Genomic DNA, 27764 nt, shown 5'->3' with positions numbered 1-27764 from the left:
TCAAGCTATACCACCCCAAGCCACGCCCACAGAACCGGTAGGGAGAATTCTTGGATTTCATCACTGCTTTCCTCCCCTTATCAACTGTTTATGTTACCACTTTTAACCCTCTTGTCCTCCCCACCTTTTATAAATCTCGAAAAAGATTCACAGCCATAAAGCTATTGCTGAGTCTTATTGTTAACAGTTTGATGGTTTTACTAGCATGTATTCAAAATCTTGTTTTTTCTAATCTTTAAACCTTGATTCTGCACTAAACTGATTACAAAGACTAATGGTTTATTCTGCCCACACTTGCTTGAAGACCATAGTACAGTATCAAGGGGTTCAAAGATATATTTAAATAAGCAATTGGTTTTCGGTTGCCATAAGGAAAAAAGCTAAAATCACGTAGGAGCACATTATAACTCATATCAAAGGGCAGACCAGTGGTGGGTTGCTCCCGGTTTGCACCGGTTCTATAGAACCAGTAGTAAAACCGGCGGGAGGCTCCACCCACCGACGTTATCAAAATGCTTCTGCGTGCGCGGCCCCATTGCGAACTGGTAGTAAAGGTAAGTAGAACCCACCCCTGGGACAGACATTATCCACTACATCAAACTGCAAAAGGAGACTCATGTGCTCTGCAAGACGCACACAGATACGTTCCAAATCATATAACAAGCAGCACATTCTTCATTGGAAAAGCAATTTAAAACAACAAACAGAGAACAGCTACAGCAGATTGCAGCTGCAGAGGCGCTTAAAAAGGTACTGATGCAGCAGGATGCAAGGGAGGTTTATTCACATTTTAAAAGCAGGTTATGACCTTATATGTCTACTGAAATGCATGCATATCATATTCTATTCAACTGAATTCAGTTTCTTTTGAGCATTAAAATAAGCGACCCGTGATTCCAAAGTAAAAGGTTTTCAGTTAGCTAGGCATTCTAGTGGCCTTCACTAACAAGCCAGAATTATTACAAAATAGCCATTTTAGAATATTAGAATAAGTGATCTCCCTGGGATCAGTTAAACTGAGATGCCAGGAGTCTAAGATTCCATGGCACAATGCTAGTTGAGTGATTCCTTCTCAAAATTCGGGGGGGGGGGGAAATCTGGTCGCCCTGGCTCTTTCTCTATAAACTCAAGACAGTTTACAGATAAGATTTTTCTGTATTTCATCTCTACAAAAATAAATCTTTGGGAGGTTGGTTTAGTCAGTCAGAAAGTTTCTGTGGCTGAAGGTAAACATGACTATCTCCATCTTGAACCTTGCCAGTCCCTTAACTACTAGACTACACTAGTTTACTGCTTATTTTACATATGAGGAATAAGTTTCTGAAAATGTTGAAAGACATTACAATTGAGTTTTCTCTTAAACGAAAGGGCTAAACCATTTTATAATTCAGAATCAGAGCAGAAAGACAAAATTTATCAAGTTATATTAAGCAAGATTCAGTCATATTTATATCCTAATGTTAATTAGATTTAGAGAAAACCAAGTTCATTTATCAAGATATATTAGTTAGGATTTAGCTATATTTGTATATTTTATTTACATGTATGCCTCATTTCGCTTGAATTAAAGCACTTTTCATAGCATATTGCTTTATTTTTAATTTGGCAATTTAAATGTCTCATACACCTTCACTATAGTAAGCTAATATGATAACACCCATTAGTTTAAATGTGCAAGCCTAAGGAAATATTAACAGTGGTGAAATTTCAACCAGGCCAGAAAAGCTCTTTACTTTTTAATTTGAAAGCCTCACAAAATAATTTATACAACAGTAAATGCCAGAGACACTCCACCTTCAAGCACAGATTAAACAGATAGACATTATTTTCTTTATTCAGAAAATAAGCCCAAACTCCGTGTATAATAGTTCACTGAGACACAGTTCCCAGGAAAGGTACATCAGATTTAATCTTATTTAACTTAATCTTAATTTAACCTTAGTTAAAGCGATTAAGCATCTTTTTGGAATGGAAATCTAAAGGTTATTACAATGCATGACTGCAAATAGACAAGTCCATTCCAGAAGTATTTGTTATTTCCAGTCACCTTGATACTATTATAGTGTTGCCTTCAATTAAACAGAAAACTCCTTTTTTGGATTCATGAAAAAGAAAACATATTAGAAAAAGAGGTTAGATGAAAATAGACTGCCCTGGTATAGTTGGTATAGGAGTGAAAATTTATGCAATTAATAAATCACTATTGGAAAATGAATTAAAATATAGGTTATATGGTTTAATTATGGAATAGCAAAGGAAAGCAGTGGCAGGACCTGAGTGTATTTACACAGCTTTGGAGAGAATAAACCAACTACTACAGCCATCTTGTTTTGTATTACCTTTACTGAAGAAGCAGCATACAACATATCTTCCAGTGCAAAATGGCAACATTGGTTTAAGTATTCCTGACAAAATTCCTGGATCAATTGCAGATTGTACAAACTATCAGCCAGCGACATGGTTTCCTTCAAACAGATATCTATATATGATGGAGAGAGAGAAAAATGATAGTGGCTCTACAATACCCAATATTCAGAAACAAGTTGAAAACCATAATTCATTTCCAATATGCTATGTAGGATGTTACCTAGTTTGAGTAATGAAACATCTTCAAGAAAACAACCAAGCTCAGAGAGCACCAAGGACTCCTCATATAGGGTTTTATTCACAGCAATGCCAATTCACAGTTTGGTAACCTTCTTTAAATTAGTGATTTTGTAAACAACTAGACACAGAAAATAAAACAATGGAACTGTATTTTGTTGAATTAGGGCATACTTTTGGGTTTTTTGCTGCCTTCAAGTCAGCTTTTGACTCCTGGTGACTGCCTGGACAAGAATTTTAAAACTTCTTGACAAAGTTTTCAAAGTGGTTTGCCATTGCCTGCTTCTTCTTAGGGTTGAGAGAAAGAGACTGGTTCAAGGTCACCAAGCTGGGTATTGCAGGATCACCTCCTACTGGCCTCCCACCACCCAGTGCGCTCACATAGGGCTGCCCTCCTCCAGGTCCCCTCAGCTAGACAGTGTCGGCTGGCGGTCCCCAGGATGAGGGCGTCCTCTGTGGCTGCACCGACCCTCTGGAATGGGTTGCCCATTGAGCTCCGGATGGCCCCTGACTTCCGCACCTTCCATGCCGACCTAAAGACATGGCTCTTCCACCAACTTCCCTGATCTGTCGCGGATTTTAATTTGGATATTTTGGGAATTTTTAATTTGGTTTTAATACTATTTAATTTTTACTTATTGTCGGGTTTTTCTATTGTTGTGAGCCACCCCAAGTCCTACAGGAGAAGGGCGGCATATAAATCTGACAAAATAAATAATAAATAAATAAATATGTGCTTAAAATGGAATTAAAACTCAAAGTTTATAGCCTGTGCCTTAACTATACCAAACTGACTCAGTACACATTAATAAATACCAATACTTTGGAATGATGGCACCTAATACTAAAAACATACTTCACAAATCAAGATACCAAAACGCCATGTGTTTTCCATTCACTTTCACTTCTTAGTAAATAAATAGTTAAAACCTGAAAAGGGATACTTTTGTATAGCGTGACCAACCATTAGGGTTAAGTGAGTACATCTAAAAAGGGATTCTAAACTAATAGCAAAATCTGGTTTGAAGTCAATTTGTCTGGATAGTTAATCATAATCCTTGACCCCTATTAGACAGTTACCTTTTTGATTTGTTTACAGGTCTCTGTGAAAGCAGGAAAAGTGAGTGGTGTACTTGGGCTGTGCAATCATTTACATGTTAATTTCGTTAAATTGCTGACTTTTGACCACCAAAAACCCACTTAGCAGTAATTATTTACTCCTAAGCAACCTTTTGCCTTTTTGCCATTTATCTAAAGCATCTTCCGCCGCGCTTTAAAGACCTTACTATTTCACCAGGTGGGCCTGGCCTAATTTTCTCCCTCTTTTATAAAAGATTTTTAATTTTTAAATATCTTTTAGTATTTTATACATTCAATTTTAAATTGGTTTTAAAAGTTTGGGGTTTTAAATTTGTCGGGGCCAAAATTATTTAATTTGATTTTATCCTACTTTTAAATTTTGTATGTATGTGTTTTATTATTTGGCTGTGCACCGCCCTGAGTCCTTCGGGAGTAGGGCGGTATAGAAATCAAATAAAATAAATAAATAAATAAAATAAAATCTTCTCCATGAGATAGTGAAAGGCAATCAGCTTTATTTCTATAATTGTACTTCCAGAGTTTTTTTTACATACAGATTTTAAGCTGCTATTAATATTGTCTATTTTTTAAAAAAACCTTTAGTAATCATGCTTGCAGTTCATTTGTTTCTTTCATAGTTGAAGAAAAATGTAAAGCTGGGATTAATTCAAAACAGCAATAATCATGCCGAAGGAATGGGACAGGGGGCTATAAGCCAGAGACTCATGAAAAGTTTGTTGCCATTCTGTTAAGCAATTATTTATTGTCACATTCAAATAAAAGTCAATTTTTTAATATATCTGGTAATTTCAAATGTTAGTTTATTAAACATGTTGCCACAATAAAAATCTCACAGAAAAAAAATAGTTAAATGTGTATTTTATTTAAATAAATAGTTAAACTTTCAGTTGAACCACACTGGTTTGGTGAGGACACCTATTCCCAATTTCATAAAACCACAGAGTTCATAAAGCTGGGAACTTCTGTACTAAAGCCAAACAAGGATAGCACAAATATTCTGGTTTGCATTAAACTATAATTCTGTTATGCCTGGGCCAATGAACTCTGGCTTAAAATCAATGAACAAATTGGAAAAATAAGTAAAGATTCAGTTAAAATATTATTAAAATAATAATCAGGCTAGTCTAATGCCTGATTAACAGGCTTATTGTAATCAAGCAGACTTACCCTCTAATCTAACAATCTCTGGACAGTAAAAATGGATCATAGCAGCTAAAGCACATCCATCTCTGCCATCTTTCAGCAGATTTTCCACCAAGGGAACACAGGGCAGCTGCTTAAGCAGAGTCTGTTCCTTCCGGTATCGAGCCTATCAAGAAAACCATCCAGAAACATTTGTACAAAGAGTGATATGCTGGAAACTCTTTAACTAAATATCTACAAACAAAGTAACAAATCCAAATTTTTCAAACCACACCTCATTTTCTTAATTTATGTAGATTTAAACAGTTCCATTCGGAGGTGTGCAGTCTTTAATCAAGTTTCTCAACACCCACACAATCTTTCTAGGCCATTAATATTCATACTTAAGGAGTTAAGAGATCAGAGCAACAGAAATGAGCAATGGCATATAAAATGGGGCAGATTATGATTAGGCTCACACACCATGGATTACAAACCACAGTGCTTGCTTTATATTTTGAATAAAGCCATAAACAAAGCACATTATGGATGAGTATTAATGCATGAATCCTATTTCCTTATCTGAGAACTCAACTTCAGCTACATCGTTTTACAGCACAAAACAGCTTTAAGGTCATTTGTAGTAAGATGAATTAGTAATTAGCCCTGAGTGGACCCATTACAAATTGAAATCCTTGGTAAGGTAAAGTTTTGGTTTGTGAAGTTTGGAAGAAAATATCTTAAATTTATGATATTCCAATATTTGTATTTTCTGTCCAGTGAGCTGAAAAGCATGGTGTAGCTTTAGTTTCCCTTTCATGTATTTTGCAGTTGATTAATTTCAATCTGAACTAAACAAACTAGTTCCAAGCAATAGTTAACAGATTTGGTTGGTATGAAGGAGCCACAGTTATGGTAACCTCAGAAATAGAATTTACATTTCGCAGTACATTAAATCATAATGTAATTTAGTTTTGTTTTAGCATCATCTGGGAATGTAGACACTGTGTTTTCTAAGTCACTGCCTATGGTTTAACATTATGGTTTAACTAGGCTACCAGTCAATCAGTCACTCTCAACATAACATGCCAGAATTTGTTTCTTTTCTGAAACAATATTAACTGCATTTGTTAAGGCACTTGAAAGAGTCATAACTATGAAATGTATGCCAGGGGTTTTCCTGGCTTTCAGCTCTTAGTTATATATTCCCAGCTGAGTCTGGTTTTTTGACAACTATCCACTATTCTTTGGAAGTATGACAATTTATGCATTTGGGCAAATTTGAATTTGAATCCCAGCTCTCCTTGGATTCTGAAAGTTAACATATCAAACATTGCTCCAAACCCACCAGCTGTGTTTTTGTTTCACATTAAGTGTTAATTAACTATCATTTAATATATAATTTATATAAGTTTATTTTTCTTGTAGTACCAAGCTCTGAGCCTTTTCATATTATGCTTTTAAATTCTCCTAAGAAGCCTATGTTTCTTCTTCCAAGATATCAGTTCTACTTTTTAAACTGCCCATCACCCTGTAACTTTGTTTTTCTTTACTTCAGAGACTTCATTTTTGTTTACTTCTGTTTACACTGGAGTAAGAAGTAATGAATGAAACGTAAACATGCCTAAGCCATTTTAGATTACAGAAGGGGGAAAATAATTCATATAAGCAACGGAGATCCATCCATCTTGTATATTCATCACAATAATTGAGCATTACACATGATGTTTAATATTTCTTCTTTCTCCTCTTTTTCTAAGGAAAGGATTTGTTGTGGACATAATGATATTCACTTTTACAGAGGTTCTCAAAGTTTGTGATGCTATGATTGCCTGAAATAACAAACATGTGTGACCTTCCTATAAATAATGAAACTGATGGTAATAAAAGCAGCCAAACACAGGAATTTTAGCATTAGCTGCCACAGGGACAAGTTGGGTTCTGGGATCACTTCCTGGCTATGAGCAGGTGGCCCTATCTGGGCAGGGTCCTCTCCTTCCTACTAGCTATGTACTACACATAGCTTAGGTTCCTTCCCTTCTCTCTTCTCCAGAAAATAAAGTTTTGGAGATACTATTGCTTCTCTCTGTCCACCTTCAACACTCCTGGCTACCAGAGTCACCCTATCATCACTCTGCAAAAACTCACAACTTGTTTAAAGAGATATTTCATTCCCACTTGTTTCATATTATGTGTTCCAATTTTTTCCCCCAAAACACTCAAGATGCATATGTATGTGTAATGTATATACTACGGATTCTTCTCTGTATATGTCTCAGTGTGTATATGGGTATCCCATAATAAACACATACCAAAATAACACCGCATTTCATCTTTTATAACAACTACTTTTATGTTTCTGACCTGTTAGAACAATTTATCCTCCCTCCAAAAAATTTCCCCTCCCTAGTAAAATAAATGTGTCGAATGTGTAGATTTCTGCATTTTCAAAATTGATAGTATAAACCACAATGTTAGGATTAAAGAAATAAAATGATCATAGATCTACTGCCAAGTTTGTTCAGAAGTGAAAGTTTTTGTTGTAGAAAATGTGCTTAATTATGTGTTTAAAGTAAATATAATAAATGAGCAATTGTAATCATATATCCCCCCTCTCTCCCTCCTTCCTTCCCTCCCTCCCTCTCTCTCTCAGCTTGAACTATAATGAGGATAGGTGGGTGATGGAACTAACACTATTCCAGAATATCTTAAATTATAGCTGCTGTCTCCTTTGGAGCAGGGTGTGTGACTTACTTAAAAGGCATTGAGTGGGGAAAAGAGGCAGAAATGAAATGCATGATTGGACTATCATGACATTGCAAAGCAACTGATACAACATTAAACTACTGAATCAAAGTAAAGTGACATGACAAACTTACAGGAACCAGTTTCCAAAACCATTTGGAAGGAGACTTCAAGGTAAGCAGCAAGGAAAAAGCAACAGGCAAAGAAGAACATGAACATGTTGACTGTAATTTAGCAATTCCACCATTACATTTTCCTTAAGCCATTTTCAGATTCATGAAAAATTAATTATACTTAATTGTCTTGAAATACACATTCATTTATTACAAATACCATTGTTAAAAGTACCCATGTGAAAACAATAAGTTACTATTTGTCAGTTTAGCACACAGCAGCAGAAAAAATAAATTGATACACGTAAACAGTACCTTTTATCTCAAAAAAGTAGTAGTAATTTTTAATCCATTATTCTAATCAAATACACAATTTAATCTTCAAATGAGTTACATTGGGGCTTCCAAGTTGGAGTTGTAACTTTGGAAACTTTTTATTTTACATTTTTCCACGAGCAATGAAAGTACATCTTTGAAACCATGAAAGTGGTTTGGTGTTAAGTGCCAGATTGTAGCTGTGGACTATGTCTTATGGGATTGCGGTTCTACTATGAATCTCTCTTTATTTAACAATGATTAATTTAATTTATGATGTTAGAGGCTAGTCTGGAGGCTTTGCCATTTTACCATTTGCTGTGGATCTATTAGTGTTCACTAGTGTTTACATTGTTTACCATGAGATGTTATTGGTTTGAACTGTTACGTTTTACCACAAACATTTTAATGGTTTTAATTGAGGGGGGGATAATTTTCCATGAGTCCAAATGGATTTGGCACCATATGAGCTCAATAAATAAATAAATAAATAAATAATAAAATGAATAAAATGCTATTAAAACACTTCACAAGCATTACCTCCCAATCCCTGATACAACTCCATACAATTATTATTCTGAACTATAAAAATGGGCCATAAAATCTGTCTGTCCATCCGTCCATCCGTCCATCCATCCATCCAATTTTAAGACTTAACATGTTTCTACATCTCATTAAAATCACCAATATTGGCAATGTAGAGGTTATGCTTACTTGAAACTAAAGTGCATTTTTGGTAAAACATCTGTCTTTAAAATGCTGCAGAAATAACAGCTCTACAGTTCTTTCTAGACTGAAGAACGGGGAGGGCGGGCAGAAAAACTCAATTCCTTGTGGTGATTAAATCTAGAGTGTGATCCTCTAAGCATAACAGCAGAGAAGTGAAGTGGAGGAGGGCAGGGACCTATAAACTGGAGTAATTTAATTCATTAATGTTCCTAAATCTGATTGCTTGTGAGTCATTAATTATAGTCTTCAATGAAGCAAATAATTTCGTTCCATTCTTCATAATGAAAACAAACTCTGGGGGTTGGGGCAGAAAAGGGCCAAAACGGGAGACCAAAGTCATTAGAAGTGACAGGGCAATTATCGAGATATGTCAACCATTTTAGCAAAACTGATGCAGAACCTAATTGTGACAGTTGCATAGCTAGGAATGGCTCAATTTAGCATGCAGGAAGGAAGTAAAAGAAGTAGAGCTTGTTTAGCCAAACACCAAGAAAAATGAAATGAAATGGGTGCGGGGGGAGAGAATGAGGCTAAGCAACTACTGGACATCAACAAAAGATTTCACATTTGAAAATTATATTCATGACTGAACAAAGGACTGACACTCTGCACATATGGGATGTGACTAAAATAACAATCAGTAGAATAAGCCAACCAAGACATACTATTATCAAGAAATAATATAAGAAACTGCAAGGGAGATAAGAGAAGTTGTTGGCATTTATAAGGACCGTGGATAGTTCCACGTTATGATCATACCTGAATGATCATGTCTTGGCTTGTTAAGCCATCACACACACACACACACACATATGTGTCTTTAACTGATCTGTGTAGCCTGTTTGATTTATCTGATCAGTGAAACTATTGTTATCAGATTTAGAGCAAGCTAGAATAGTAAATCACAGTTCAAAATCCTAAAACTCCTAGCTTATTCTATATCTAGTAGACATGATTCCTGGTGAGATAAAATGAGAAGGTATTGTTAATCAGAAGCTTCATGGTTTAACTACAACTCATGTGAAGGGAAGGATTCATAAACTGATGCAAAGAAGATTAGTAATCTTCTGTTTATTAAAGTGAAATCAATTGTTTAAAATGTCAGTGTTTCCCACAATGACATTTTCAAAATAAAACACACAGAGTAGTAAGTCCTTCTTTAAATGACACAATACATTTGGAGAAAAATTTCTGCTCTTATTAAGGTGTTCATTTATAACACCTTAAGGTGTTCATTCACCTGATTTTAAAAATTAAATTCACTTTATATAATGCTGCATGCACGGGATCCCCAACCCCCAGTTGTGGCTTGTTCAGAACTGGGCCACTGAAGTGGTGGGCGAGCATGTGCAGTGGGCTGGTGAGTGTGTGCGCAGCTCCATTTGTGCAAGTGGCAAGGAAACAGTTTTGGCTGAAAAAGTACACAGCGATAGAGGCATCAAAACCTTGTAATACATTGATTTAAATTATTCAATTTAATATTGTATTTCTTAGTGTTTAATACACCAAAACAAAAAATTGTCTCTGAATTTCCTCTAAAACAAGCTACTGTAAGAAAAATCTAAATCAGGGGTGTCAAACCCACATCATCATGGCGTCGTCACATGATGTATCGCAACTTTCCCCCCCCTTCGCTAAACCGGGCATGGGCATGGCCAGTGTGTGACGTATCTGGCCCACAGGACGCAAGTTTGACACCTTTGATCTAAATGATGAATGAATTTTTTATTCATTTATTTATTTTTTTATCCTGCCTTTATTAATTATCTAAATAATTCAAGGCTACAAACATACATACTACTCCTTTCTCCTACTATCTCCACAACAACAATGCTTTAAGATGGGTTGGGCTGAGAGGCAGAATGTCTGGCCCCAAGGTCACCTCGCCAGCTTTCATGTCTCAAATGCAATTTTAGACTAGAAATGGGACTAGAACTCATAGTCTCCTGGTTTCTAAATCAGCACCTTAACTACTACATCAAACTGACTAATGGCCTCTTAGAACATATTTTAAAAAGAGAAATCCCTCATTAGTTGCAATTACTCTGAATGTTTCTTAACTAGTGCATTTTGCACACATACCTTTTGACCTCCTGGAGTTTCTGCCCCATGTTGCTCTTTCAGCTTTTGCTCCTGTTCCATTATATCCTTTAAATGTTCATTTGCCTAAAAGGGCAAAGAAAATTAGACTTTAAATAAATTTTGCTTTCTTGCTGAGATATAAATAATAGTCTACTTAGTATAATTATTCTACTATGGGCAATTTTGAAACAGTGCAGGGCGGCCAAGGTTTTAAAAATTGTTTACAATACAAATCTTCCTTTTCTTGTTTTTTTCCAGTATATAAATGAATCTTAAGAGGCCAAATGGATTTAATCTTTAAAGCTTTAAAGTACCTGAGCTTAGCAATACTTAGAAGTGACACTGAAATTGCATAGACACTCTAAGACAGACTTTTTCCTATCTGGTCATTGTTAAGACTTCTACTCCTTTCATTCTTAGCTGGCATTTCCATCAGCTGTATTATTAAGGGAGATGAACTCCAACACATCTGGGGGGCACAAAGCTGAAGATGCTGCCTTTTTATTATTGTCTTTGCACCATAGCAGAACATGCAATATGTATGCACTGTTTTCCCATGTATGAAACTTGGATCACTAACACACTGATTCATGAAATCAATAGATGCCTGTTTAATAATTTATTTCCATACTTGCTGTTTATGTCATCTTAAGGATTTGGTAGGAAATAAATAACGTACTTTAGCAAGTGTCAATTTGACTATAATAAAACCAGAATCTGCACAACAGTTGAATTTATTTAGGATCTGCTAACAAGTTGTCAACAGATGGAAAAGAGAATGAAAGCAGGCTAGGTAGGCTGTTTTCATTTATTTGTACAATACACTAAGTTTTACCTTATCATTTAGCACAGCTGGCTAAAGCACAGCTGCATAGCACCATTCAGAGCTGCAGGATGAGATTGCTAGGTGATATCACCAGTGCCTTCCCAATTCCAACAGTGAAAGCATTATTGAATCAAGGGGTCCTTGGTGCTCTCTAAGCTTGCTTGTTCTCTTTTATTGGTACCATTATTGAGTTGCCTCAATACCTCAGCAACTTGAGAACAATTGTGCATTATGACTGCCATACATACCTGTTAATTCTGTGTTCAAACCATAGCATCACATTAAGGCTTGTTTTAAGAAATAATGGTCATGATTTGTTCCTGGGGAAAATTCAGGAACTACAAAATTGGGCTACACAAATCCTAGCTAAGTATTTTGGGGATATAGCCAATAGATTATTAACAACTTTATTTTGTTAGTATCACAATGACTGAAATGAATAATTTTCAAAATCAGGAAAATGAGCAGTAATATTTGTGAAAGCTCTTTCTTTCCCCCTTTATACAGCTTTGAATTTTGGTTTAAAGCTATAGGTTAGCATTCAAATATTGCAAAGAAATATGATCAAAGATTACTGTCCAAGAGTACAGTATTTAGAAATCTGGCAAACTGAGCTACAGGCATACATTAGTTGACATTATTTTTGTTCAGTTAGAAACTGAAAGAAGACTGATAAAAAGGAGTCAAATTAACAGTCAGGTAAGTGCATCGTTTATTTCCTTCCTTTAAAAACACCGTAATGGTTAAATGAAAAGCTTACCTTATTTATCCAGAACATGACAGCATCTTCTATGTCATAGGGTAGGTCTGTAGCTTGGAAGAAGGAAGAATACTGCTGTACACATGCAATAACTTTTTCCACACTGATCATTTCTACAGTATATGCCATCATTAAGGTGTCAATCATAGCCAAATGAGCACTCTGCAAAGATAATAATGTTTTCACTAGCAGATGGAATACCAACATAGAAGAAGCCAGAAGTATTTATTTCCAAAAGTAATCAGACAACTGGAGTACAAAATAAATAAGTTTTACAAAATATTGAATCAAATGGGAATTAAACAATGTAACAGAATAAGCAACTTCTGAAAATTTCCCATGATTTAATGTTGTACAGATGTTTTCTTTCAGAAACAAAGGTACTGTATTTCTTAGCCCTCTCATATGCTCTCATTTCTCATAGAAATTTTAAAACTTAAGTCCTCATGTGTCCATTTTATAATCTTAGAATTATTTATCTGAAAGATACATATTAATCTTAAATGACCCAACTCTCAGTACCGTGTTTCCCTGAAACTAAGACTTCTCCGGATAATAAGCCCAACCGGGCTTTTCAGCACATGCGATAAAATAAGTCACCCTTCCCAAAATAAGCCCCCCACCAACTACTTACACGCATGCGAAGCTGGTCCCGCCATTTCCTCTGGTTGCTTGCCGTGCAAACAACACGATGTGAGGAGGCGAGAGGGGGGGAAAGGGAGGAAACATGCCCATGCACCCCACACGCCCTTACCGTACCTACCAGTAACACTGAAGACCTCTGCAAAAAGAGTGGCAGGCCAGTGACGCGCCTTGCACCCCACTCCTGCCCCTTGCTTAGCCACCTGACCCCTTTAGGGATGCAATTTTGGGGTGGCAGGTGGGGTGGGAGAGAAGCAGGACGTGCATCTTACCTTTCCAGCTCTGTCGCATTCCTCATTGTTGTGTCCAGGGAAACATGTTGTAAAAAAAACCTTCTCAACAGTTCAATCAAACTTTTCGAATTTGTGAAAAGTTTTCGTTTACAACATGTTTCCCTGGACACAATAGCGAGGAACATGACGAAGCTGGAAAGGTAAGACATGCGTCTCATGGCCCAACATGGCCTACCCCACCCCGATGGCAACAGCAGCCTGGCTGCTTCCTTTCCCTGCTGTCTCTTTTATCGAGAGGGATGGCAGGTGGGGTGGGGAGGAGCAAGATGCATGGAGCAAGACATGGCCTGGTGAGGGGGGCAGAAGAGACGGCAAGGAGAGCCATGTCTCATTCCATGCGTCTTGCTTCTCCCCCGCTCCACTTGCCACCCCCAAATTACATCCCTAAAGGGGGTGGGTGGCTAAGCAAGAGACAGGAGCCCAGCCATGCCCGGCGAGGGGTAGGGAGAAGAAATGGCAAGGAGAGCCACGTCTCGCTCCATGTGTCTCGCTTCTCCCCTGCCCCACCTGCAAGAAATGAGTCTTTGTGAGACTCGTTGCGCCGCTGCCACTGCCTCGTGGAGCAGGACTCTGCAAGGCTTGTGCCTTTGCATGCACGAACGGCAGCACTGCCGCGAGATTTGACATATTGGTGCAGCTGCAAACAGCAGGATGCCAGCTGTGCCGGTATGATGAAGCTCGTGGCGGTGCTGCAGTTCATGCGTGCAACAGCACAACAAGCCTTGCAGAGTCCTGCTCCACAAGGCAGTGGTGGTTGCGGCGGCCAGCCGCTCAGCTGGCGTGAAGAACAGGGAAAGGAGGCGACGGCAGCGATGGGACATCCAGTCCCACTCTTGCAGCCTCCTGCACCCCCAAAATAATAAGACCCCCACCCCCAATAATAAGGCCAAGCCCTTATTTCGGGGTTCAAAAGAAAATAAGACCCTGTCTTATTTTCGGGAAAACATGGTAGCTCATACCAGCAGCAAAACCAAACACAGTGAAAACAAAAACCTGACACCACAACCCTTCTTCTTCTTCTTTTTTTTATTCAACCAACACCACCATCTTCAGGTTCCAACTACATCCTACTCCAGCACATCCCAAAAACTGAGAAAGTGGGGCTTGCTAGATCTCAGGGAAGAGTGCTCCAAAAGGGCAGAGTGTGCCACAGAAAAAGGAGTGTTTGCCATGCTCCATTAGATGGCAGTATTTCAGAGAAGGACCTTGGAACATACCCATTCTATCCAATATGGCGGAATGGACAGATACTCTCAGGGAGAAGTGGGTTCACAACTAACCTGGTCCAATGCCATGACGGGCTTTCAAGATGATGACCAGCATACTGAATTACACACAGAAAAAAACCTGAAAGTCAGTGCACTCATTTTTCCTATCACCATCTCCGTTAATCCTTGCACAGAGCATTCGTATTTTAGAATAATGCTGAAGATTCTAGTGGTTGAAGAGGGAAGAGATCAATAAATATTGGTAAAAACCACCTTCCTCATTCTACGGGAGTACTGAGTTTACAGAGCAGAAGTCTCTGCAATCCAAGTGATTTGTCTATTTCCTTTCATTTGTAACAACAGGCTTAAATCTTGCCCAAATGCATCAAATGAAAAAAAAAATGGAGACAAGCCATTCAGAAAACAATGTCCAAACAAGGCAAACCTTTTTTCCAACTTAAAAAAAATGAGAAGGTACTACTTCTATTGCCCTTTCTAATTCTTGTGCTAGAATTCCAATATCTGCTCATACATTTCTACCATGAACATCTCTTCAGATCAAAATGTTACCAAGGGATGAATTAATACCAGTGTTTCCATGTGGTGGAAATTTGCTTTCATACACCACAAATCCTATTTGGGGATATGGCAATATCAGATGAATTCTTTCTTTCTCCAGAAAGAAAAGGAAAATAAAGCAGCATCTAGTTAGTCTTTTTCCGCTCTACTATTAGACTGCTAGAAACCAATAGTGAGATATTGTGAGATGCCATGGCTAGTGAAATTATATTGCGAATGCTGGTTTGTTATTATGACAGACAACTCAAGGTTAGTACACAGCTTTACTCTTTTATGGTCATCCAAATGTTTGCTCACTATTTGCTATAAAAGTAAGGTTTTTTTTTCTGGCATTCTTTGAAAATGTGCAAAATTGATACTGAGTTGAATTCTATTGTAATATTTCTTTCCTCTCTTTTCTTTTTTCACTTACTCATTCTGTGTGTATGTGCGTGTATCAAAATGGTATTTGCAGCATGACATGGATAAAGATATGGAATTAGCATGCTCAAGTGTCCAATATCACATTAGTCATATCCAAGTCAGAAAATGCCCTTCATGTGTTTTTATGCATAGCTGCCACGGATGCGTTCTATTCTGCAATTCAAAACCAGAAACATTTGCACCCTTCACTGTTATCTGTAGAATCCTAAGAAGATTAGGGGGAAAAAAACAGCTCTTAGATGCCCATGTCTAACATATGCCAAAGGAATGTTTGAGGTAATTATTCAAAAGTGACGGTCTTCCTTTCACCTTGGAAGCTATCTCCATGGAAACTAAGCCTTTTTAAATACAACATTACTCATAATATCCACAGTTTTTGTAATGTCAGAGGAAAATATAGTGATTCTTTATTTTTTGCTACAGCATGAATTTTCCTGAACAATTTAATCAATGACTAATACTAACTTTAGTTAACATAATTAAGGGACAGTTTTATTAAAAGGAGAGTGGATTTTTTGCTGAAAGGATAAGAATAAAATATCACTATTAAAAGCCTCCAACAACCCCGAGAAAAGGCGCCTTATGTCCATGGAAATTCAACACCTGTTGGACATTCGCGCTATAGAGCCGGTTCCCATCGAACATCGTGGAACCGGTTTCTACTCAATATTTTTCCTAGTTCCGAAGAACTCAGGAGCCTGGAGAGGGATATTGGATTTGAAGGAGTTAAACAAGCTAATCGCCTACCACAAATTCAAGATGCAGTCACTGCATTCGATCCTGTCCTGCATCCGACAATCCGACAGGATGACTTCCATCGATCTCAAAGAAGCGTACCTCCACATTCCAGTCAGACCGGCCCATCGTCGTTTTCTACGATTTTCTTACGACAATCAGGACTTCCAATACAGAGCCATGCCGTTCGGCCTTTCGTCTGCCCCCAGGACTTTTACCAAGGTCCTAGCAGTAATAGCAGCTTCCTTACGGCTCATTCCCATCAGAGTCTTATGCTACCTGGACGATAGCCTAATCTTGTCCGATTCCCACCGGAGAGCTCTCCAGGATCTGGAGGTAGTACGAGACACGCTGCAACGGCATGGTTTTACCCTAAATCTAGAGAAGAGCCACCTTCAGCCTACGACTCATATTCTGCACCTCGGGGCCATCATCGATTCGGCCTCGTGTCACGTCTTCCTGGCCCCGGATCGTTGTCTGAGCATTGCCTCCTCGATCGCTCACATTCGGTCCTCCCGGTCAGTGTCTATCCTCCAATTGTCCCAGTTGCTCGGGAAGTTAATCTCGTGCATCAACATTGTTCCTTGGGCTCGCCTCCATTCGCGCCCACTACAATGGTACCTGCTTCCGTATCAGAAGGCCCGGGGCAGCAATTCCAAGTCGCGGGTCCGACTCCCCGGACGGATCCTCCAGTCCCTGTCTTGGTGGACTTCTCCCGCGATCTCGAGAGGATGCTCATTTCAAGAGCCCAACAGAATAGTTGTAACAACGGATGCGAGCCTTCTGGGGTGGGGAGCCCATCTATCAGCCAAAGTAGCTCAAGGCCGCTGGTTGCAAAGGGACCTACAGCACGATATCAACTGGCTGGAGCTGAGGGCCATTCACCTAGCCCTCCTCCATTTCCAGTCCGACATCCAGGGCCAACATGTGCTAGTCTTAACGGACAACACCACGGCCAAGGCTCACCTGAATCGGGAGGGTGGCACCCACTCCAAACCGCTACTGGACGAGGCAATCGCCCTCCTCTCGTGGGCGGAGAAGAACGTGCTCTCCATCTCGGCCCAACACATCTCCGGAACGGACAATGCTCAGGCGGACTGGCTGAGCCGTTCCCAGATAGATCATGCGGAGTGGCGCTTGGACCCGGTTCTCTTCCAGGAACTTTCGGCTCGGTTCGGTCCCCCTGTCATGGACCTGTTTGCAACTCCCTCCAACGCACAGCTCCCTCGGTTCTTTTCCCGTTTCCCCAGCATGGGGTCCGAAGGGACGGATGCTCTCAGATGCCCTTGGCCCCCCGGCCTCCTGTACGCCTTTCCCCCTCTCCCCCTCATCCCGAGGGTGGTGCGCAAGATCCTGTCGGAGGCTGCGGAAGTACTTCTAGTCGCACCTCACTGGCCGTGTCAGCCATGGTATGCGGACCTGCTGGACCTGTCGATCTCCCGACCCTGGAGGATACCCCAGGACAGGGTCTCTCTCAGCCAGGGGGCCATTCTACATCCGGAACCGGAGTGGCTCCAACTGGCCGTCTGGCATTTGAGAGGGCCCTCCTGAGGAAGGACAATCTGTCGGGGCGAGTAATTGCCACCATGCAAGCCTCCCGCCGGGCTTCAACCCTACGGATTTACGAGACTACTTGGCAAGCTTTTCGCCGCTGGTGTCGCAGGAACAACGTGGATCCGGCCGGAGCCTCGGTTCCTGCTCTCCTCGAGTTCCTCCAGGATGGATTGGACAGTGGCCTAGCTCCAAATACCCTGAGACGGCAAGTAGCTGCCTTGAATTCGGTTTTGTCAAAGTCACCGGATCGCCCGCTGTCCTTGGATCGAAGAGTCCGGACCTTTCTTCGAGGTGCCACCAACTTGCGTCCGCCAGTGGTGCACAGGTATCCATCCTGGGATCTACCACTGGTGCTCCAGGCCCTGATGTCTCCACCCTTTGAGCCGCTGTCCACTATTTCTCTTCGATTCCTGACTCTTAAGGTCGTTTTTCTAGTGGCAATCACGTCAGCGAGAAGGGTCTCTGAGCTCGCAGCCCTTTCTATCCGCTCAGACCTTTGCATCTTTCATCCAGACAGGGTGATTCTCCGGCTTGACCCCGCCTTCGTGCCCAAAATCAATTCACTCTTCCATCGAGCCCAAGAGCTAATTCTGCCGGATTTTTGCCCGCGACCTCGCCATCACAGAGAAGCCCAATGGCATAACCTCGACGTCCGGCGTGCTCTCCGCTACTACATTAAGCGGACTTCCCAGTTTCGGAAATCGGAAGCACTATTTGTATCCTTCCTGCCAGCTTCGATGGGGCACAAGGTCTCTTCGTCCACCATTGGGCGGTGGCTCAAAGCCTGCATCTCTATGGCATACACCCTTCGCAACAAGCCTCCACCTGGACGCGTTTTGCCGCATTCAACTAGGAGCGCCTCAACCTCGGCGGCGTGGGCCACGCAGGCATCCATCCTGGACATTTGTCGTGCAGCCACCTGGACCTCTCTCACTCCCTTTGTACGACATTATAAAGTTGACTCCTTTGCCTCGGCTGAGGCGTCCTTCGGACGGCGAGTTCTACAATCTGTCATCTCTGCTACAGCCATCCGGGAGCATTCAGCCTCCCCTCCCATCTAGTACTTGCTTGGGTACATCCCACGCTCTTGGATTCTTCCAAGCAGCGCGCCAGAGAATGGATGTTGCTTACCTGAACATCCTTTCTGGGCGCGCTGCTGAAGAATCCAACCCACCCGTTGCGGCTTCTGCTTCCTGATCCCGGATGGACTTGACTCCTTGTTCGGACATCCTTCGTGAAAGAAACTGAGCCTCAGCCAGTCCCTAGGGGAGGAGTCAACAAACATTTAAAGTGACATTCACTCAGTATCTTCAGGCAACCTGAGGGATATTACCCACGCTCTTGGATTCTTCCAAGCAGCGCGCCAGAGAATTTCCTGAACAATTTAATCAATGACTAATACTAACTTTAGTTAACATAATTAAGGGACAGTTTTATTAAAAGGAGAGTGGATTTTTTGCTGAAAGGATAAGAATAAAATGTCACTATTAAAAGCCACCATTGTTTTGTGCTTTTTATCTGAAATGAGATTTTCTACAATGGCATTCCAATCTAGAAGCATACAGACAAAAGTTTGTATAAAAGTTCATCCTCTACTCCATAATTTAAAAGATATGGATTTGAAATATCCAGAAAGTTATCTGATTGTAGCTTACACTGTCTTTGGATTTTTGGGTAATTGCAAAGGTCATGTCTGCAAAATTATAGTTTATGACCCAGATCTAAATTGCTTTCCAGCTTAATTCTTAAATCCATTTAAGAAAATGACTTTAATCTTTAACTCCATAAATAGCTTAGGGCTTTCTGATGACTATTTGTCATTAAGGCTACTATATCTGGGTTGTAAAAATCTGAATACAAAGCTGTATTCTAGGGGTCATCTGGATTTTTCTAGCCTAACTAGCGTAGCCCTTTCTCTTATTTTTGGACCAAGAACACTTCACAATTATTACGGACCACAGATAGTAAATACAGGTAGTCCTCGACTTACAACAGTTCTTCTGTAACAGTTACAATGGCACTGAAAAAAAGTGACTTATGACCGCTTTTCACACAACCGTTGCAGCATCCCCATGGTCATGTGATCAAAATTCAGATGCTTAGCAACTGATTCATATTTATGATGGTTGCGATGTCCTAGGGTCATGTGGTCATCTTTTGAAAACTTCTGACAAGCAAAGTTAACGGGAAAGCCAGATTCACTTAACAACTGTGGCTGGAAAGGTCATAAAATGGAACAAAACTCACTTAACAACTGTCTCGTTTAGTAACAGAAATTTTTATGGTCAAAAGTCATAAGTTGAGGACTACTTGTATCAAAATATTTGTGGCCAATTCTTATCTTAAAGTCTATAATTTTATGACCTTTATTTTTTTTTTTAGTTCAATTGGTTTACCGAGGAGCTGAGGGAGATGAAGCGCCGGAAAAGACGCCTAGAGAGTAGTTGGAGGGCCAGTCGCACTGAATCTGACCGGACACTGGTAAGATCTCATATTAAGAATTACCTAGTGGCGATAAAAGCAGCAAAACGTACTCATCTTGCTGCTCTTATTGCGTCATCAGATAACCGCCCGGCCGCCCTGTTTAGGGTGACCCGCTCCCTGCTCCACCAGGAAGCGAGGGAGGACCCCTTGGAGGGAAGAGCCGAGGACTTTGTTCAGTATCTGTATGACAAAATCACTCAGATTCGGGAAGATCTGGACTCCGACTGGGTAGATCCAGTGGGGGTGACGGAGGCAGGTCCTGAGAATGTTATCTGGGATGAGTTTGACTCTGTGACCCCTGAGGACGTGGACAGGATTCTGGGTAGACTGAATGCGACCACATGTTTGTTGGACCCGTGCCCCTCCTGGTTAGTGCTGGCTTCCCGGGAGGTGACGCGAGGCTGGCTCCAGGGGATTATAAATGCTTCATTGAGTGAGGGTGTCTTTCCCGCCGCCTTGAAAGAGGCGGTGGTGAGACCTCTCCTCAAGAAGCCTTCCCTGGATCCGGCAATATTGGCTAATTATCGTCCAGTCTCCAACCTTCGCTTTGTTGCGAAGGTTGTCGAGAGTGTGGTGGCACGACAGTTTCCCCGGTACCTGGATGAAACGACGTATCTAGATCCGTTCCAGTCGGGTTTCAGGCCTGGGTACAGCACGGAAACGGCATTGGTCGCGTTGGTGGATGATCTCTGGAGGGCTCGGGACAGAGGTTGTTCCTCTGTCCTGGTCCTATTAGATCTCTCAGCGGCTTTTGATACCATCGACCATGGTATCATGCTGCACCGGTTGGAAGGGTTGGGGGTGGGAGGCACCGTACTGCGGTGGTTCTCCTCCTTTCTCTCTGACCGGTCGCAGTCTGTGTTGACTGGGGGGCAGAGGTCGACCCCGAGGCCCCTTATATGTGGGGTGCCACAAGGATCGGTCCTCTCGCCCCTTTTGTTCAACATTTATGTGAAGCCGCTGGGCGAGATCATCCGTGGTTTCGGGGTGGAGTACCATCAGTACGCTGACGACACCCAGCTGTACATCTCCACCCCAGACCACCCCAACGATGCCCTTGAAGTAATGTCCCGGTGCCTGGAGGCCGTACGGATCTGGATGGGGAGAAACAGGCTCAGACTCAACCCATCCAAGACCGAGTGGCTGTGGTTTCCGACGTCCCGATATAGTCAGCTGGTGCCATCGCTGACTATTGGGGGCGAAGCATTGGCCCCCACGGAGAGGGCTCGCAACTTGGGTGTCCTCCTGGATTCACGGCTGTCTTTAGAAGAGCATTTGACGGCCGTGACCGGGAGGATTTTTCATCAGGTTCGCCTGATCCGCCAGTTGCGTCCCTTTCTGGATCGGGACTCGTTACGCACGGTCACTCATGCCCTCGTCACCTCCCGTCTGGACTACTGTAACGCTCTCTACATGGGGCTCCCCTTGAGGAGCACTCGGAGGCTCCAACTGGCGCAGAGTGCAGCTGCGCGGGTGGTGATGGGAGCGACGTGGCGCTCCCATGTAACGCCCCTCCTGCGCGAGCTGCACTGGCTCCCGGTGGTCTTCCGAGTGCGCTTCAAGGTTTTGGTTATCACCTTTAGAGCGCTCCATGGCTTAGGACCTGGTTATCTACGGGACCGCCTGCTACCACCAATAGCCTCCCACCGACCAGTACGCTCCCATAGAGAGGGGCTCCTCCGGGTGCCGTCGGCCAAACAATGTCGACTGGCGGCCCCCAGGGGGAGAGCCTTCTCTGTGGGGGCACCTACTATCTGGAACGAGCTCCCCCCCGAGATACGGAGGATTCCGGATCTGCGTACCTTCCGTCGCACGCTTAAGACGTTCCTATTCCAGCAAGCCGGCCTGACCTAAACTTCTCCGCTTTTAAATGGGAATTTTAAATTTGGTTTTAAATTATTGGGGTTTTAAATATGGTTCAGCCAAATTTATTTAATTTGTTTTATCTCTATTTTAAATTTTGTATTTCCATGTTTTATTTTATGGCTGTTCACCGCCCTGAGTCCTTCGGGAGTAGGGCGGTATATAAATTTAATAAATAAAATAAAAAATAAAATAAAATTCATCAAATGACAAAATATTAAAACATTTTGGACTCCCCGATTCATTCCCTTAAAGTACAATGGTATGTTTGTCTACTAGAAATAATTTCCACTGAATTTAGTGAGAGAAGGAGGTGTAAAAACTGGCATAGGATTTCAGATTTCAGACAAAGCAATTCTAAATGCATTTCGTTAAATAAACCCTAACCCCACCTGAGACTACAAGACAAGTTTCACTGACAAAGCTTAACATTAAATTTACTTAAAATCAATATTTTAAATGCCAGCTACAATGATTAGAGTACAATCAATAAATATGGCCTTATTGGTTATTTAGGTATTTAGAAATATTTTAAGTTTTCAACAGTGTTTATATGACTGAAGACAACATATTTGGTTATATTCATCAATTGAAGGAATTAAAAAATAGTAACTAAAGTAGACAGCTTTTTATATAGAGTTCAAGCTTGTTTCTTACTACTTCTCCCTAAAAATTGATCGGTAAGGAATGATAAAGTGAAGTTACACGTGTACAATTGCATATAATACATGAAATGAGGATCCATATGAAAGTAATCTGTTTGATCAAGGGATTTATCATTACCTACATATTAATATTAATGTCTATTTCTTGTGTTCATTTGGTCTTGCTTGATTTAGGTTCCTATTTATAAAATATACTTTGAAAAGATTAGATGTTAGAGTCCAGTCACAGTTGTTCTGAAATCAAGGAACAGTTTTCAGTGGACTTCTTCCACAGAATTAATATAAATTTCATGCCATAGGATGAAACCTATGAGTTCCACCATTAAACACTACATAGGTATATCACTACACAGGTGTATAACTGCAATTATAAGTTCAAGACTTTATTAATTAACACTAACTTAGCATACAGGCTATACATAGAATATGGAATCAGAGGACTAAAAAGGACCTCTGAGGTCTTCTGGTCCAATCCTCTAATCAAGGCAGGAACCTTACACCATCCCAGTCAGTTGTCTAGTCTATTTTTGAAAACCTCCAATGATGAAGCATCCAGAACTTTGGTAGGCAAGTTATACTACTGATTAATTGTTCTCACTGTTAGAAAATTTATCCTTATTTCTAGGTTGATTCTCTTTTTAACCAGCATTACTTTTTGTTCTGCCCTTGGGTGTTTTGAAGAATAAGTCAATCTCTGTGACAGCCCCTCAAGTACTAGAAGATATCAAGTCACCTCTAATCCTTATTTTCAATAGGCTAGACAGGCCTGTCAAACTGGTGGCTCGTGAGCTGGATGTGTCACACACAGGCCATGCCCACCCTGGCTCCACAAAGGCAAAAAGTGATACGTCACATGACACGATCGAGTTTGACACCTATGGGCTAGACATACCTAGTTTCCTCAACCGTTCAATCATATGGTTTAGCCTCCAGACCCTTTATCATCTTTGTTGCTTTTCTAGTCTTTGATTGATGACCACAACTGGGGCAGGACTGAGTGAAATGATTATTAAGGAAGATGCCCACATGACTGCTTCACTCAATGATTGCAATCCCAGCACTCCCAGTTGGGATCACTGTGTAATCTTCTCAGGTTGTTAAGTGGACAGAACAGAAGTGCTACCTTTTGAGTTCAACTCCCTCTATTCGCAAAAGGGAACTCCTCTGAAGGGCTGCAGGAATAGAGCTCAGATGTTCAGGATCTGAACTCTGTTTCTTCAGCAAGAATTCCCATCAAGCAGGCAGCCTCAAAGAGCTGCCTGCCACAATGGGGAGGGGGGAATCTCAACTCCATGTGGAACTAAGAGTTCGTCCTGGCAGGCAGCTCTTTAGCTCTCAAGGGATTGCCTGCCAGGAGGAAAGCTTTGCAGCAGGCAGCAACAACTTGCAGATTTTCTTACCGGCTTCCCCACTGACTTTCTGGGAAGCCAACAGAGAAGATAGTAAATGGAGACTGCATGATCGCAGGGCATTTGGCAACTGATTGTTGCCAAACAGTTGCTAGCAAATTGCCAAGCATGGCTGGAAGTGCTTTATGGACCAATTCCATGGCCATCATGATTCTGGACTGTTTTAAAATCAGCAGTCATAGGTCAAGAACTATCTATATATACAAACACAATGCAGTATGTATCCAACAGTTCATTCAGCACTCTGTTCTTTTTCTCTTCTTCTCTCACACAAGCAGACATTTAAATAAGGCACTCAAAATATTTATACTATTATTCCGCCCCTCAACACAAATTCATTAGAGTAACATTTCAACCCTGTCAAATGAACAACTAGCATAACGTTTTAATTACAAGAGCAGATCTCCAGAAATGTGAACCACAGAATTGTTTTTTCTCATCAAGAAAAAAAAAATCACCAACATCTGCTTCATTACAGTGTGAATGTACATATATACTATATCACATACTGCCATGCTTCTGCCATTACTCTGATGTTTTGGAGAAATTGAACTTTAAAATAAAAAATGTTTTACAACTAGTCATGATTTCACATATGTCTTAGAATTCCTTGATTGGGGAAATGTGCATATGTTTCAATTGGGGCCTACTATTTAGACTTTAAAATCTTATTTTAAATTATATTATTTTTCTTAATTTTATATTATTAATAGAGTGCCATAGGTTATTCATTCTATTAGCATCTTTTAAAAAAGTAATTTTAAAAGTACTGGGCGTTTTTGTAAATTTGTATATCCAAGTAATAGCAAATTTTAGGATAAAACATTGTACATTTACCCTTCCTTGTTTTTGTTACATTCATTTGAAAAGCCTTCTAGTATATTTCTTTCCTTTAAAGTTAATTTTGAAATATTTTCTTATTACAAGGTATTTTCTCTGTCCCTAAAATATTTTAGAAATATTTCTCTGTCCCCAAGATATTTTAATAGCTGCAAGCAGCCACAAGACAGAGCATATATCAGTGGTGTCAAACTCAATTTCATTGAGGGCCGCATCAGATTGGGTTTGACTTTGGAGGGCCGGCTTGGGGTGCGTGGGTGATGGGCGTGGCTGTGGTGGGTGTGGCCATGATGGGTGTGACATGGAACCATACCTCCCCAGACATGGTTTTATAAAAATAGGGAGACGTACATTTCTGTGATTTTGTTTTTTGTAATACTTACTTGATCTATTTGATCACTTTATGAGAGAGACCAGATCAAGAAACTGACTCCATAGGAAGACTAGAACTTTATATTACTGACATACGCTAGTAGCAGAATCCTGCAAGTCTGAAAGGTAAAATATTTTACTTTTCCTCCCTTTTATAACCTTCTGAGTCAAGGACAGCCTCCTGCAGTACTCCGGAGGTGCCGTTTTGTGCCTGGAAGTCCTCCTGGACCACTCCAGAGGCCCCATTTTGGGCCTGGAATGCCTCCTGGGCCACTCCAGAGGCCAAAATCTGTTGTGTGGGGCGCATGTAACTTGCCCGCGCTCCATTTTTGCTGGCAGAGGCACCGTGGGCTGGTCCTTTGCTATTTCCAGACCAGCCTCACAGGCCAGATCTAAGCACGTTGCGGGCCAGATCCAGCTCACGGGCCTTGAGTTTAATACCCCTGGCATATATTTTCTTCATAATAGGTTTAGGTGAAATAGAAAAGCAACGTATACTTAGTTTTATTTATATTTTAAGTGGAATATTATGAAATGTCAATAAGTAAACAACAGCCCTGAAATTGTCTCAGATTTGAATAGTCAACTGGGATAGGATGTCTCAGTGGAGTCTTACATTAAAAAAAATGCATTAACAGTTTACAGGTGAAAAACACACTTGCCATGTCAAAACATATAGTTCCTTTAATCCTTATTATTATAATACAGGCCTTGCCCAAGATGATTATCTGGACTGAAATAGATTTGGGATATGGTTATGGCAGGCCAGTTAAGGACTGCCTGCTGGACAAAAAGGAAAACTGAGTAACTGGGCAAAAATTCAAGAACAGCACACAAGAATAGGACAGTATTATTCCCTTGGCATGCTGAAACTTCCCTTTATTAGGTTAGCAACTTAATATAAAAAAGACTTCTCTGGAATCTGAAAATTAGTATTGCAGCTGATTTGGAAAAGCTACAGTAAGTGACTGGTTCTTAATAATGTAAACTTGCTCCCTATTTTGGAAGTCCTACAACTTTTCTGAGGAGGAATATAACAATTTTCAACAATAAATGTAACATATTCTAATGTACTTCCAGCAGCTGGAAGGGTTTCTGTTCCATTTATCAGTTGGCCCTTAGAGATGTGAACTATTTGAAACAAAGTATTAACCGCAATTCATAAAACAAGCACACTGCGGGAATAAAGGAAGATTAAAATCCAAGCAGTCTTGAAAAGAAATTCACCAATCGTCATCAAAATGAATTGCTTGTATTTATCTCAAAGGAAACTGACTTTGAACTTCAGATAATCCACTCTCCAAAAAAGAAAGATAATAAGCTTTTAAATTTTTCAATACATACATGCACACAAATATATTATATATTGATTTTTTTCCCCACTAAGTGTTCATATGGACCACTTAAATAGATGTTTGAATATGTGCATATGGATACACTCACAGGCCAGAGGCTACTCTCCAAAACTCTTCCAATTATTGTGCAGACTCTTGACCATATTCAGTAAATTATATGCATGCTTTCTATCCTAACAAGCTTCTTAACTGTCTAGAGCAGGATAAATATCTAGCTGTTGAACAAACTGGTTTAAAGGAGGGCAGGAACTGGGTGATCCTACAGTTCCTAACAGAGGAATATACTGTATGCATGCTTACACTTGCTCCCAATATTAATTTAAAGTAAATTTCTGAGTTTATCTTCAGGGAAAGAGACCAGAGAAATTGTTTAAGTCTTCTATAGACCAAATATTACTTTGTTCAATCAAGATGTTGCAAAGGAAAATACACTCTAGTCAGTGACCGTAATACAGATGCCACTACAATTAAAAAATCATGTACAGGATTAACATGAAATTGTTATATGTATACCGAATTCAACCAGTAGTTGCTTGAAATTCAACTTCACAAGAGAACATCTATGGAGATTCTCAGTCATCCAGGTCATGGTTGTCCCAAAGGTGCTTTTTCAAGAGGCAACTGGACCTTGTTTTTCCTTGGACGTTTCGTTTCTCATCCAAGAAGCTTCTTCAGCTCTGACTAGATGGTAGAGAATGGAAGGATTTATATTCCTTGCAGACAGCTGGTCATATAAATCCTTCCATTCCCCACCATCCAGTCAGAGCTGAAGAAGCTTCTTGGATGAAAAGGGAAACATCTTCAAAGAAAAACAAGAAAGCCCAGTTGCCTCTTGGTTGGTTCAGAAGAGAAAATTAAGTTCATATCTGTTTATGTTTATGGAAGACAACAAGAAATGGGAGCCCATAGATTGCTCTTGGAGATCTCTTTTAAATTGGCAAAAAT

General features: G+C 40.5%; 1 protein-coding gene across 1 annotated transcript in view; it reads right to left on the bottom strand.

Moving 5' to 3' along the window:
• Nucleotides 1-27764, bottom strand: part of CAMSAP2 (calmodulin regulated spectrin associated protein family member 2) — an 81599-nt gene that overhangs the window by 32331 nt on the left and 21504 nt on the right. Inside the window, exons 3-7 of the mRNA XM_070939326.1 lie at nt 12398-12559; nt 10812-10895; nt 7707-7739; nt 4873-5014; nt 2340-2479 (exon numbers count right to left, since the gene is read on the bottom strand). Of these exons, the coding sequence (XP_070795427.1) occupies nt 2340-2479; nt 4873-5014; nt 7707-7739; nt 10812-10895; nt 12398-12559 (561 nt within the window). The remainder of the gene's footprint in view (nt 1-2339; nt 2480-4872; nt 5015-7706; nt 7740-10811; nt 10896-12397; nt 12560-27764) is intronic.

The sequence above is a fragment of the Pituophis catenifer genome, unplaced genomic scaffold (assembly GCF_029215685.1).
Source record: "Pituophis catenifer annectens isolate HBS135680 unplaced genomic scaffold, rPitCat1.0.hap2 SCAF_3, whole genome shotgun sequence".
In the NCBI taxonomy this organism is placed as follows: domain Eukaryota; kingdom Metazoa; phylum Chordata; class Lepidosauria; order Squamata; family Colubridae; genus Pituophis; species Pituophis catenifer.
The sequence above is the reverse complement of the archived record's forward strand: the minus strand, read 5'-3'. Positions and strand labels throughout refer to the sequence as shown.